Source organism: Pristiophorus japonicus, chromosome 16 (assembly GCF_044704955.1).
Source record: "Pristiophorus japonicus isolate sPriJap1 chromosome 16, sPriJap1.hap1, whole genome shotgun sequence".
Taxonomy (NCBI): domain Eukaryota; kingdom Metazoa; phylum Chordata; class Chondrichthyes; family Pristiophoridae; genus Pristiophorus; species Pristiophorus japonicus.
The window spans coordinates 22,409,500-22,424,179 of NC_091992.1; the positions used below are offsets into that span (position 1 = coordinate 22,409,500).

At 46.7% G+C, this 14,680-nt stretch overlaps 1 protein-coding gene across 1 annotated transcript in view; it reads right to left on the reverse strand.

Moving 5' to 3' along the window:
* Window positions 1–5,935, reverse strand: part of blmh (bleomycin hydrolase) — a 100,203-nt gene extending 94,268 nt beyond the window's left edge. Inside the window, exon 1 of the mRNA XM_070858084.1 lies at window positions 5,839–5,935. Coding sequence (XP_070714185.1) covers window positions 5,839–5,848 — 10 coding nt within the window. The 5' untranslated portion in view covers window positions 5,849–5,935. The remainder of the gene's footprint in view (window positions 1–5,838) is intronic.
* Between the last annotated feature and the right edge of the window lie 8,745 nt (window positions 5,936–14,680).

Consider the following 14,680-nt stretch of genomic DNA (forward strand, 5'->3'; position numbering starts at 1 on the left):
ACTTACAATTAAGGGGATCAAGGGGTATGGAGAGAAAGCAGGAAAGGGGTACTGAAGGAATGATCAGCCATGATCTTATTGAATGGCGGTGCAGGCTCGAAGGGCCAAATGGCCTACTCCTGCACCTATTTTCTATGTTTCTATGTTTCTATCCTTTATCATACTTGGGGGTAATTTTGCAATTTTAAACTTCTCGCACAGACCTGCGCCACCAGGAATGCATATTGGGAAGTTTGCATAAGATCATCAGTGGACCACGCAGGATTTCCCATCTATGCCAAAATTCTCATCATGTGCTTCTGGCAGGCAAAGCTCTACTCTGGGTGAGCACATTTATACCTATATATAGATCAATTCTAGCTTCCATCTAACTTATGAAGATAGGTTGAGTAGGTTGGGCCTAGACACATTGGAGTTCAGAAGAATGAGGGGTGATCTTTTCGAAACATATAAGATAATGAGGGGGCTCAACAAGGTGGATGCAGAGAAGAGGGAGAGATGCGCAGCGGTTTAGCCAGGGAGTTCCAGAGCTGAGTGCCTAGGCAACAGAAGGCATGGTCACCAATGGTTGAGCGATTATAATCAGAGATGCTCAAGAGGGAAGAATTCGAGGAGCGCAGACATCTCGGGGGTTGTGGGGCTGAAGGAGATTAGAGATAGGGAGGGGCAAGGCCATGAAGGGATTTGAAAACAAGGATGAGAATTTTGAAATTGAAGCATTACTTAACCGGGAACCAATGTAGGTCAGCGAGCTCAGGGGTGATGAGTAAGCAGGACTTGGTGCGAGTTAGGACACGGGCAACCGAGTTTTAGATAACCTTAAGTTTACATAGGGTAGACTGTGGGAGGCCAGCCAGGAGTACGTTGGACTAGTCAAGTCTATAGGCAACAAAGGCGTGGATGAGTGTTTTAGCAGATGAGCTGAGGCAAGGGCAGAGATGTTACAGAGGTGGAAATAGGCGGTCTTAGTTATGCTGCGGATATGTGGTCGAATGCAAATTTCAGGGTCAAAGGTCGCAAACAGCGTGGTTCAGCCTCAGACAGAAGTTGGGCAGAGGGGTGGAGTCTGTGGCTGGGGAATGGAGATTGTGGCGGGCACTGAAAACAATGGCTTTGGTCTTCCCAATATTTAATTGGAGAAAATTCATGCTCATCCAGAACTGGATCACGGACAAGCTGTCTGACAAATTAGAAACAGTGGAAGGGTTGAGAGAAGTATTAGTGAGGTAGACCTGGGTGTTGTCAGCATACATGTGGAAACTGACGCTGTGTTTTCGGCTGATGTCATACATATAAATGAGAAATAGGAGGGGGCCGAGGATCGATCCTTGCGGGGGCCGGGGCCGGGGGGGGGGGAGCGGGAGACACCAGAGTAACGATGTGGGAGCAGGAAGATAAGCCGTTGGCTACGATTAGATAGATAAGAATGGAGCAAGCGAGTGCAGTCCCACGCAGATCAACCACGGTGGCGAGGCGTTGGAGAGAATAGAGTGGTCTACCGTGTCAAAGGCTTCAGACAACTCAAGAAGGACGAGGAAGGATAGTTTGCCTTTGTCAGAGTCACAAAGGATGTCATCTGTGACTTTGATGAGAGCCATTTCGGTACTGTGGCAGGCGCAGAAATCGGATTGGATGATTCAAGCATGGAGTTGGCGGAAAGATGGGCATGGATTTGGGAAGCTACAACACATTCAAGGACTTTGGAGAGGAAAGGGAGGTTGGCGATGGGTGGTAGTTTGCAAGAACAAGGTCAAGGGTTGGTTTTTTTTGAGAGGGGTGATGGCGGCAGATTTGAGGGAGAGGGGGACAGTATCTGAGGAGAGAGAACCGTTAACAATGTTAGCTAACATGGGAGCCAGAAAAGGAAGTGGATGGTCAGCAGTTTGGTGGGAATAGGATCAAGGGAGCAGGAAATGGGTCTCATGGACCAGATGAGCTCGGAGAGGTCATGAGAGGAGATCGGAGAAAAACTGGAGAAAGATGCAAGGTCAGGGCTAGGCCAGAGGGGATCCTTATTTGGAAGTTTGGCCCAGTGGGCTAGGGGAAGGAAGGGAAGAGACAGAGGCGGCGGAACAGATGGTCTCAATCGTTGAAACAAAGAAGTCCATGAGCTCCTCACACTTATTGTCGGAGGTGAGGGTGGAGACTGGGGAAGATGGGCTTAAGTAGACGGTTAGCAGTGAAGAATAGAAGCCAAGGTTTATCTTTGCATTCTGGAATAGTGAGCAATTTTGGCAGACGAGAGCAGGACCCGATGCTGCTTTATGTGGGTCCAACCAGATCTGGCGGTGAATAGCTAAACCAGATGTCCGCCATATCCGTTCAAGTCTGCATCCCTTGGACTAAGGGAAGCGAAGCTGAGGGCTGTACCAGGGGGAGCGGCCAGTTTACATGGAGGGAGAGATTAAGGGCAAATAGGAGGCTGGTGAACTCAGTAAAGCATGATGAATTGAGATAAAGGTTGAAATCATCGAGGATGGGAAATCGTTCGGTGCAGAGGCGGAGGGAAGAAATATCGGGTAATAAAAGGTTTATGGTACTTGCACACAGACAACTGAAGGTATGTATACTCTACACGTCTGCGGAGAGGTGATGTGCTTCATACGCCGAACAGAGAAAGCAAATGCATTTCACACCAGAACTGCAGCACAATGGAGTAGGCATTCCCAGCTTTTCTCCTCTATTTTGGAATTCATCTGAGGGTGGGGCATTATCAGGTTTAATTAAAATTACAAACAACTGAAGAACCTGGAATCACTTGACATGAGACCACCTGAAGCTCATACCCAGCAGTAACACACCGCACATCACTGTGGTCTCAAGTGACCCAGCAATAAAGAAAGACTTAGGGAATATATAACACTTCACTTCAAAAAGTAATTCATTGTGCGACATGTTGAGACACCGATGAGAGATTTCTCATAAAAGTCAGTGTTAACCATAATTATTAGTAAAGGTCATCAAATAAAACTAGTTACAAAGGTGGTTATGCAAGAAATATCTAGGAGTTACGAAGGTAAGCGTGCGACAATCACGTTTGCTAGTACAGGTGCGACATCCAAAATCCGGAGTTCCAGAATCCAGAATGTTCCAGAATCTGGACACCAGGGCGATCCGTGGCGGGGTCGTCCGGAAACCAGAAAATGTTACGAAACACGGACTCCACCGCCTCGGCCGACCTCTGCCACCTGACCTCCCCGGCCTCTGTCCACCCGTCCACCCCAGCCTCACCTCCCCGACCTCCGGCCGGCCACCCGACCCTTCCCCCCCCCCCCCTCCCCCCACCCCTGGCAAAGACGTTCCAAAATCCGGAAATACCCATAATCCGGAATGGCCTAGGTCCAGAGGTTGACAGATTTCAGACGTCACACCTGTATTGTTTTTATTTTATTCAAAGTTCACAAAATAATTTATAACTACTATGAGTCGTTAAATATACCCACCACAAACTCTCCCTCTGATTTTATTTTGGTAGGCGGCCCCCCATTAATGGGCTGTGTGGCCCATTCACTTTACATTGAAAAAGCCAGACCCAGGCGCACCTTAGAGGGAACGTTACCCACTTGCCACTTTAGTTGCAGAGAAACTTAGTAGAGACACAGACAGACAGGCAAACGACTACAAGAACATGCAGAGGGGCGATTCTGTTCCACTGCATGTGCCTTTAAAAAAAGAAAGAGACCTAGGAACTGTATTGACACAGATGTATGGGAGGAACATCATCCCCACATTACTCTGTTATAACCCAACATGAGCTGTTTCAGCACAGTCCTGCAAACTAATCTCCAACCAGCCCTCCAACCAGGAAATTGGGCCGAGTTTTGCGGTCAGCAGCAAACGAACAGTGTCAGCCATTCATCACACTTGCCCACAGACTTTCTATGGGCTTTTTGCACTGAAACTTACTGTAAATTACAGGGGACCTGGGACCTGTGTGAACAGGAGAAGCAACTGTGTATCTCCTTAACCAATCAAATTGATCGTTAATGAGCAGCACAGAGCCTGAACCAGAAAGTGTCAGTTAGAATTTTGAATTCAATGTCAAATCAGGAACAGAAAGAAAAAGTAAAATATAGTGTGTTTTTTAAAAAAAGCTCCAACAATAATAAAAATCTAAACGAATGAGATTCCACACTTGCAAAAGTTAATCAAGGCCAGAGAGGTGGCTTGGCAGTAATTAAGACATATCACTCATGTTCCCGTTAAGCTGCGCACTGGTACAGAGCATTGGAGCTCCTGCACAGCCGGCTCTTAAACGGAAAACAAACGTGCATGACTAGGCCGCACAGCCTATTAAATTCGAGGCAACATTGCTTAGCACGCCGTAAAAAATGTACTTACACTGGAATGGACAATCCCTAACATGTTTCTGTCGAGTTTAGTGGGTATCTATCATGCAAGTACAGCAACTTAACACCGTTCAATGTATTTGAAAGCAGAGTCTCGCGGCGAGATACCAGTTAGAGTCCAGCTTCTGGAGGAAGTGGAGGGCATTTCGGTCAGCAACTTTCTGATTTCCGCGTTTAGCTGCGCACATGCGATCGCCGGAAGTCCGATGTTTAGCTGCGCACGTGCGATCGGCGGAAGTCCGATTTAAACATAAATAACGGTGAGCGCGGTTCCCCTCACTGTTACCTCTACTGCAAAAATCCCTTGCTGTCCAGCTGAATTCTACAATGAGAATTATCACCGGTACGCTTTTTTCAACACCGACACCTTGGCTGCCCATGCTGGCAAACATCGCATCACCACACCCTACACCGCGAATGTGCAGTCTTCAGAGAATACAACCGCTACACCAGCGAAGACACACCGATCCCAGCCGACTTGAACAACCTACCACCAACTCATCTCAAATCTAGAAGGCCATTTTGGACCGTCGCCAAAGCCCCTCAGCCTCGATGACCGATGGCAAAATGCTTGGAAGAACTGCGAAATGTGGAATGGATCCCTCATAGAGGACCCCACAGTACAGCCTGAAAAATCAAACCTTCCCCACAAACAGTGGACAACCATCAACCAGAACCGGTCATGGTAGATGCTGTCACCTTCTCCATAGATGGAAGATTAAAGCATCCCCATCAAGCAACTGTGGAGGTTTTAATCAGACCCTGGAGCACATCACTGAGCACAGCCCGCAGAGGAAATTCGCAGGCAGCTTACAAGATATCCACGCTGTTATAGCAGAAGCTTTGGTCTGGCTATCCAACTTGGATATTGACTTTTGATTTGCTACTGCAGTACCATACGGAGGACGACTGCAACATCCGGCCCGATCGATATGCACTACATAGAGAGCTAAACTGAAGAGAATAGTCCTCTCTCCTGCATTCCACCCAGCGATGACATGTCAGAATAGTTTGCTACTTCTATCCCACGTAATGCCTAAGGTGACTGGCAATATAAATCTTGCAGACAGGCAATGGGGGGGGGGGGGGGACACTAGCCAGCGTCAAAGAATGTGCCCCCTTTGTTAAACTTATTTCCAGTTGCTATTCCTTCGAGGTTGACAAAATACATGAGCGGTGCAAGCTTCAAGAGGAAGCAGTGCTTTGGAATTAATTGGGAATGGAGTACAAAGGGAGGTGTTAGTCCCCTGCACTCCATGCTCGCTGTCTGCAGGCCTGAACTCTATGACTCGGCACAAACTCCATCCGCAGCTCAGCCACACGCTCACTCAATGGGGAAATCGGCGAGCCAGAATCAGCAGCCACAGGAGCTGCCATCGCCACAGCATCTCTGTGCACAGACAGGGAGCAGCTCCCAGCGCCAAGCTCCAAGTGCCAACAGCACAGGAAGGCTGCAGAGAGGGAGGAGGTTAGGGATCAAGGGTCTTACCTGCAGACATTCTGCAACTCTAAGGACCCGGAGAGGAGTCAGAAAGGCTGCAGCTTCTTAAAGGAACGACCGGAAACCGGAAACCGAGACAACTTCACGCAGTCGCCAGCAGAGGCTGAGCGTTTTGAAGGGGGAGCGGCCCGCGGAGCTCTTTAAGTCTATTGCAGTGAGCCCCACCGACAACGCCTCTCCTCGGCGCCGGGGTTTTATTCGTTGCTTTAAACGGCAAAGAGAAGAATGCAGCACAATGCATTGCACTGGCATAAAGGCTGCAGCATTTTTTATGTCTGCCTTTGCAGAAAAATGACAACACCCCTCCACTCTGCTGTTTCCACATCGCAAACCCCCCACCCTTCCAGAAACAACAAGAATAAAGCTATTGCAATTAATTTTGATGTATTTATTTTATAATCTCATTCTGATTGTTGCTGTAAGACACACACACACAAATAGTTAGGGCAGAAGGCACTTTCAATGGTCCTCCTTGCAAAGTGCACTTTACACAACTTTCCATGCATTATTCCCAACTCCTTATCCTAATCTGACAGGGTGTTAAACGAGGTGCCACTAATTGTTTGCAACCGGGAAATGCTGCCAAAGGGATGAATAGATTTTGATGACTACCTTTAAAACTCTTGCGTATGAAAGGTGGCAGATTTATTCAATGCTGAGCCATGTAGACCAGGATCCCTTACCCATTCTCAATCCCAGGTCTGTGCTCAGTTAGCTGATGGCAGAGTGGCAGTGGGGGTGCTACAGTTGCCCTGAGGATAGGGAGGGGGGAACTAAGTATGACTTTTACTCCCCTTCGCTACCCTATAGTCCAGGTTGGAGGTATTCATAGACCAACATCAGGATGAAGGGAGGCTATGGCTAGCTGTGATTCCTTTCCATCGTCAAATATCTCACCATTTTATTTTTGTTGGAAGACATTTAGGTGTTTTTGGTACAGAAGCAAAATAATGCGGATGCGGGAAATCTGAAATAAAAGCAGAAAATACTGGAAACACTCAGCAGGTCAGGCAACATCTGCGGAGAGAGAAACAGAGTTAACGTTTCAGGTCGATGACCTTTCGTCAGAACTGGAAAAAGTTAGAGACGTAACAGGTTTTAAGCAATTGCAAAGGCGGGGAGAGGGGCGGAAAGAATAAAAGGGAAGGTGTGTGATCGGGTGGAAAGCAGGAGTGATTAAATGGCAAGGCAAAAGTAGAAGGTCTAGGGACAAGTAAATAAACTTTCTGATCAAATCCAAGAAGGGAAACAGAAAGCATTGAAGATGAACAAGGTAAAAGAGGCAAATGGAAATCCTGGCTGAAAGAAGAGCAAAACTTCTTCAAGGTGGGCATTTACTTGTTCCATTACCATCTTCTTCTGCCTTGCACCATCATCCCTTTTGCCATTTAAACTTTTCTGCCTTCTACCCTATCTAGAACCTTCCCTTCCTCCCCCTCGCTTTCCCAGCTTCTGTACTTGCTCAAAACCTGTTACTTCTCTAACCTTTTCCACTTCTGACGAAGGGACATCAGCCTGAAACATTAGCTCTGTTTTTCTCTGCACAGATGCTGCCTGACCTGCCAAGAATTTCCAGCATTTTCTGTAGCTATCTTTTTGGTGTTAGGTTTGTAAAATAGCAGTCATAATTAATTGGAAAAGATTTAAGGGGAATGGGACTGAATGTTTAAGATTTTGATGGCTGGAACTATTTCAGTAGGATAAGTATTGGGGCAGGATTTCAGGCATATGTTCAAAATGGCATGGAGTGTGGGGGGAGGAACTACTGAGAACAAAGGTATTTCAATCACAGGAACCTGCCCATGCTCACTGCTTCACTGATCTTTTCTGCAACCCTTTGCCTCTGACTCAGTTTTTCTAAATATATTAACCCAATTTATGGCTGCACTGGCGAATTGTAAAACGTTACTCAAAGCAAAACCTTGCAAAGGAGATTTTGCAGATGACTTCTGTGGTGTATGAAATGATGCAATGAACTCTGTACTGTGAGCCAGTGACTAGCTGTAACCTGGTCAGTCTTTAATGGCTTCCAGAAGTGAAGATATAAAGTTGAAGTTCAGGTTATATACCGGGCCCAGAACGAGTGTACCAATGACCCGAGGACCTCCGACTGTAGTGTCCCATGTTGGTGGGCAGACCTTATCTACATACATGACATCATTCCCCCTCAGTTGTTGGCACAAGTCCATCTTACAAGTTCAGATGGTCCGGAGCCTTTCGTTCCCTGGTTGACCATCTCAGTACAATCACAGTGCTTTCCGAGTCTCTCACGACTTGGGGCTGGGCGTTTAACACAATGGGTTCTTCTGATGGCTGGACATGAGTTGGTTGGTCGATTTCCCCCCAGCTAGCGTTGCAAACAGGTCATCAGCTTTCGGTAGCGGGTACTGATCTTGTTCCGAAACTCGGTTGATCGTGACCTTGTAGTCTCCACAAATCCTAACCGTGCCATCGCTCTTTAACACCGGAACAATCGGGTTGGCCCATTCATTAAATTCGACCAGTGAGATAACCCCCTCGCATTGTAGACTGTCCAATTTGAGCTCGACCTTTTCTCTTCTGTGCGGAACCGCCCTGGCTTTGTGATGGATGGGCCTTGCATCTGAGCCCAGGCGAATCTGAACCTTGGCTCCCTTGAAGCTGCCAATTCCCGGTTCAAACAGTGAGGGAAATTTGCACAGAACTTGAGCACACAAATCATCATCTGCTGATGCCAAAGCTTTGATATCGTACCATTTCCATTTTATTTTCTCGCGCCAACTCCTGCCAAATAACGATGGGCCAATGCCCGGGATAATCCATAACAGTAGATCATGAACTGCTCCCTCATACGATACTCTTACTGCTGCACTACCGATCACTAGTATGAGCTCTTTGGTGTAGGTAGGCAATTTCGCATTTATCGGACTCCGCTTGGCTCTCTCTGCCTTGGCCTCCCAAAGCTTTTCGAAAGTCCTCTGGCTCATTATCGATTGATTCGCACCCGTGTCTAATTCCATGGATACCGGCACGCTGTTTAATTTTACCTCCATCATTATCGATTGGCTCTTTGTTAGTAATTTTACCTCCATCATTATCGGTTGGCTCTTTGTTAGGAATGCACGTACGCTACACATTTCCTCCTCGGAGCTCTCAAATGACTGGGGCTGCATCGTCAGATCCACGCTGAATTGATCATCATCCACGTGGTGTGTCGCAGCTCGCTTGCTCTGCTGTGGACACATCCGCTGAAGATGCCCTGTCTTCGCACACCCTCTGCATACGTACTGCCTGAAGCGGCACTGATGGGTTCGGTGATTGCCCCCGCAACGGCAACACGTTGAGCTCGGATTTGCACCAGATGGCGGGCTTTGAGTGGCTCCCGTTCTCGCATACGCAGTCGAGTAGGCCCTCGATGGTGAACTTTGAGCGGCTCCCGGTCTTGCAGACTCAGTCGAGCCGGCCCTGCCATGTGCAGCTCTGCCGGCCGTCGATACAATTTTGTACACAGTACTTGCCGTGGAGTTCCTGTTTTGTGGCGATATCTGCTTTGTGCTTTTCTGTGTAGACATGCAAGCCTGGGCGATGGTGATGACCTTGCTGAGGTCCGGCGTCTCTGCAGCCAGCAGCTTACTTAAGATCGCCTCGTGGTTGACCCCGATCACGAAAAAGTCACGCAGCATGTCTTCCAACGCAGGCCCAAATTTGCAAGGCCCTGCAAGACATCTCAGGTCGGCAACAAATGCCGCTACGTCCTGGCCTTCTGGATGAATGTGCGTATAGAAGTGATATCTGGATATGAGGATTCCTTCCATTGGTTTAAGGTGTTCCCGAACTAGAGCACACAGTTCTTTGTAATTCTTTTCTGTAGGAAGAGTGGGTGAGAGCAGATTCTTGATGAGTGCATAGATCGTGGGGCCACAGACGGTGAGAAGAACTGCCCTGTGCTTCTCTGTATCCTTGTCTTTGTTTAGGTTGTTTGCCACAAAATACTGGTCAAGAAGATCTATAAAATCTCCCCAATCCTCTCCCTCACTGAATCGCTCGAGAATTCCAACAAGTACTCAATCGTGTTGTGCTCGCCATACTTTTGTGTGGGTTCGTATTTGCCTCGTCGCCAGTTGTGGTGTATGAAATGATACAATGAACTCTGTACTGTGAGCCAGTGACTAGCTGTAACCTGGTCAGTCTATAATGGCTTCCAGAAGTGAAGATACAAAGGTGAAGTTCAGGTTATATACCAGGCCCAGCATGAGTGTACCAATGACCCGAGGACCTCTGACGGTAGTGTCCCATGTTGGTGGGCAGACCTTATGTACATACATGACATCATTCCCCCTCAGTTGTTGGCACGAGTCCATCTTACAAGTTCAGATGGTCCGGAGCCCTTCGTTCCCTGGTTGACCACCTCAGTACAATCACAGTGCTTTCCGAGTCTCTCACCACTTGAGGCTGGGCGTTTAACACAATGGGTTCTTCTGATGGCTGGACATGAGTTGGTTGGTCGATTTTCCCCCAGCTAGCGTTGCAAACAGGTCATCAGCTTTCGGTAGCGGGTACTGATCTTGTTTTGAAACTCAGTTGATCGTGACCTTGTAGTCTCCACAAATCCTAACCGTGCCATCGCTCTTTAACACCGGAACAATGGGGTTTTCCCATTCATTAAATTCGACCAGTGAGATGACCCCCTCGCATTGTAGCCTGTCCAATTTGAGCTCGACCTTTTCTATTATGTGCGGGACCGCCCTGGCTTTGTGATGGATGGGCTTTGCATCTGAGCCCAGGTGAATCTGCACCTTGGCTCCCTTGAAGCTGCCAATTCCCAGTTCAAACAGTGAGGGAAATTTGCACAGCACTTGAGCACACAAATCATCATCTGCTGATGCCAAAGCTTTGATATCGTACCATTTCCATTTTATTTTCTCGAGCCAACTCCTGCCGAATAACGATGGGCCAATGCCCGGGATAATCCATAACAGTAGATCATGAACTGCTCCCTCGTACGATACTCTTACTGCTGCACTACCGATCACTGGTATGAGCTCTTTGGTGTAGGTAGGCAATTTCGCATTTATCGGACTCCGCTTGGGTCTCTCTGCCTTGGCCTCCCAAAGCTTTTCGAAAGTCCTCTGGCTCATTATCGATTGATTCGCACCCGTGTCTAATTCCATGGATACCGGCACGCTGTTTAATTTTACCTCCATCATTATCGATTGGCTCTTTGTTAGTAATTTTACCTCCATCATTATCGGTTGGCTCTTTGTTAGGAATGCACGTACGCTACACATTTCCTCCTCGGAGCTCTCAAATGCCTCGGGCTGCATCGTCAGATCCACGCTGAATTGATCATCATCCACGTGGTGTGTCGCAGCTCGCTTGCTCTGCTGTGGACACGTCCGCTGAAGATGCCCTGTCTTCGCACACCCTCTGCATACGTACTGCCTGAAGCGGCACTGATGGGTTCGGTGATTGCCCCCGCAACGGCAACACGTTGAGCTCGGATTTGCACCAGATGGCGGGCTTTGATCGGCTCCCGTTCTCGCATACGCAGTCGAGTAGACCCTCGATGGTGAACTTTGAGCGGCTCCCGGTCTTGCAGACTCAGTCGAGCCGGCCCTGCCATGTGCAGCTCTGCCGGCCGTCGATACAATTTTGTACACAGTACTTGCTGTGGAGTTCCTGTTTTGTCGCGATATTTGCTTCGTGCTTTTCTGCGTGGACATGCAAGCCTGGGCGATGGTGATGACCTTGCTGAGGTCCGGCGTGTCTGCAGCCAGCAGCTTACTTAACATTGCCTCGTGGTTGACCCCGATCACGAAAAAGTCATGCAGCATGTCTTCCAACGCAGGCCCAAATTTGCAAGGCCCTGCAAGACGTCTCAGGTCGGCAACAAATGCCGCTACGTCCTGGCCTTCTGGATGAATGTGCGTATAGAAGTGATATCTGGATATGAGGATTCCTTCCATTGGTTTAAGGTGTTCCCGAACTAGAGCACACAGTTCTTTGTAATTCTTTTCTGTAGGAAGAGTGGCTGAGAGCAGATTTTTGATGAGTGCATAGATCGTGGGGCCACAGATGGTGAGAAGAACTGCCCTGTGCTTCTCTGCATCCTCGTCTTTGTTTAGGTTGTTGCCACAAAATACTGGTCAAGAAGATCTATGAAATCTCCCCAATCCTCTCCCTCACTGAATCTCTCGCGAATTCCAACAAGTACTTAATCGTGTTGTGCTCGCCATACTTTTGTGTGGGTTCGTATTTGCCTCGTCGCCAGTTGTTGTGTATGAAATGATACAATGAACTCCGTACTGTGAGCCAGTGACTAGGTGTAACCTGGTCAGTCTATAATGGCTTCCAGAAGTGAAGATACAAAGGTGAAGTTCAGGTTATATACCGGGCCCAGCACGAGTGTATCTATGACCCTAGGATCTCCAACGGTAGTGCCCCCTGTTGGTGGGCAGACCATATGTACATACATTACAACTTCCTTATTCTACTTATTATAAGTAGATAGATCAGAAAGAAACACTTTACATTTTTTTTAACCTTGCCATTTTGTTCCTGGAATGCAGAGGTTGTTAGAAGTTTTTTTATCTGTGGAGCATAATATCTAAATCTTTCTTTAATGAACCATGAAATCAATGGCAAGCAACTAAGAACAAAAGACTTGCATTTCTATAACGCCTTTCACGACCACCGGACATCTCAAAGCGCTTTATAGCCAATGAAGTACTTTTTGGAGTGTTGTAATGTGGGAAACACGGCAGCCAATTTGTGCACACCAAGCTCCCACAAACCGCAATGTGATAATGACCAGATAACCTGTTTTTGTTATGTTGATCAAGCGATAAATATTGGCCAGGACACCGGGGATAACTAACCCTGCTCTTCATCGAAATAGTGCCATGGGATCTTTTACATTCACCTGAGAGAGCAGACAGGGCCTCTCAGTGTTAACATCTCATTCAAAAGATGGCACCTCCGACAGGAAGATTCTCCTACTGGGACATGAGAGGCTGGAACCGTCATGTTTCGAAGTCTTAGTTTACCAAGATCAAAGCAGCACATTTTGTGGAACATTTATACTTTGTTAAACTTTTTTTTGGAGTATGATCTATATGTTGTAATTAATTGGTATGTGTATTCCACATTTTGATAAAAGCGTGACAATATTCTGAAATCTGTATAATCAGATTTATGTTTTTAAATAAGTCGCGTTCTTTAAAATGTTGTCATCGGATTATTCCTGCTCCTATTTATTTGAGTAAAGTGGTGTTTATGGTCCTCAGATATAAAGGATAATTCAAAGATGCGGCTTTTGTGCAAATAAACAGGTGCCAAGCCTACCTTTCTTTGCTTCCTCCTCCCTCACTTACCCAGCGGGGGCGGGGTAATCAGGCGGCTGCAGCAGGCTGTTAAGGGCCTGCAGCAAGCTTAAAGGGAAGCTGCTTTTTTTTGTGTCCAAATCTGGGAAGCAACACTGGAACTGCAGGAAGATGTCTGAGGGCAAACAGAATTTCAGTAGGGACCCATGTTTTTCAGATACATCCCTGGAGATGTTAGTGGAGCAAAATCATAATAGAAAAGAGGCCCCTGCCCACATGGATGGTCTGCAGGTACCAAGGCAAATTGGTGGGGACTGGCATGGTGACACATGTTAATATGATAGTAATTGAAATGACCACTTGTACCGCGCCTATGGTTGATGGGTAGGAACAGAAAGTGGCATTAGGCAAATAAAGTCAGAAATTATGTCAGTGTCACTCTGACGTCATTGACCTGGATTTGAATATATTAATGAGGCCTGTTTCAGATGAGAGCTCTGGCCACCAGTATTCACGTTGTTGAGATTAACTTACCTCTGGTCTTTCAAATAATCAGAACCGAGTGCAAAGCAATATGGTGGGTATATTGTGTATAATCGAAGTTTAGGATGGAATATAACACATTAGTTATACAGCAAAAACATCCGACCATGACAAGTAGCTGGTACCGGCCCCGGTCGGACAGACGGCTGGCGTGCACGAATAATTCTTATTCATCTCGCTTCCTGAACTACCCAAGAGTATTACCGAAGTCAGCATGGTATTCACCCATAGGAGTTCTTACTTCACTGTATGTCCTGAGGGCTTTTTAGGTTATACCCTTTTGTAGGGGTGGATCAGTGATAGAATATTGACGACCATTTTACCTGTAACGGTTCCTCTTAGAACAAGGTGCCCAATGGTATATCGTGTTCTTTGTTTAAGCCATGGAAAAGGGCCAACCCTCTTGTTATCTCCCACTTTTCAGTGGCTTTCTGTACTTAACCAATCATGGCCTTACAGCAGGATTCCCCTTAACTCAAGGCTAGAATCTCTGACTCATTTCCCAGGAAAACAAAACTTACACAGTTCCAGTAAGTTATAACTTATACATTAACCCCTGACTTTTCTCAAGCAGAAACATACACTCATTTAAACACAGTGGCCCTGAAATCCCAGCCTCACCGGGTCTGTACAGAATACGTACGGACCCAGCGAGGCCTTGCAAAAGCCGGTTTTCGGTGCGCAATGCACATGCGCTGAAAACCAGCTTTTCCAATCTGTCAAGATATCTCCTTCAAACTCTTGAGCCTGGTAAAAGCACGCACATCGCCTACTTTTACCAGCATAAAAATAAAATTTAAAAACACATTTTAATGTTAAAAACCCTGTCCAGTAAGGTAAGTTTATTTTAAATCCTATTAAGACACTTTAAAAAAAAATCCAAAAAATATATTTTTTTCTAAAACATTTAATTATCTTTAATTTCAATTAATTTTAAATGTGAGTTTAAAAAAAAATTATGTAGTGTTTGGGTGTTTTAGGGGGTA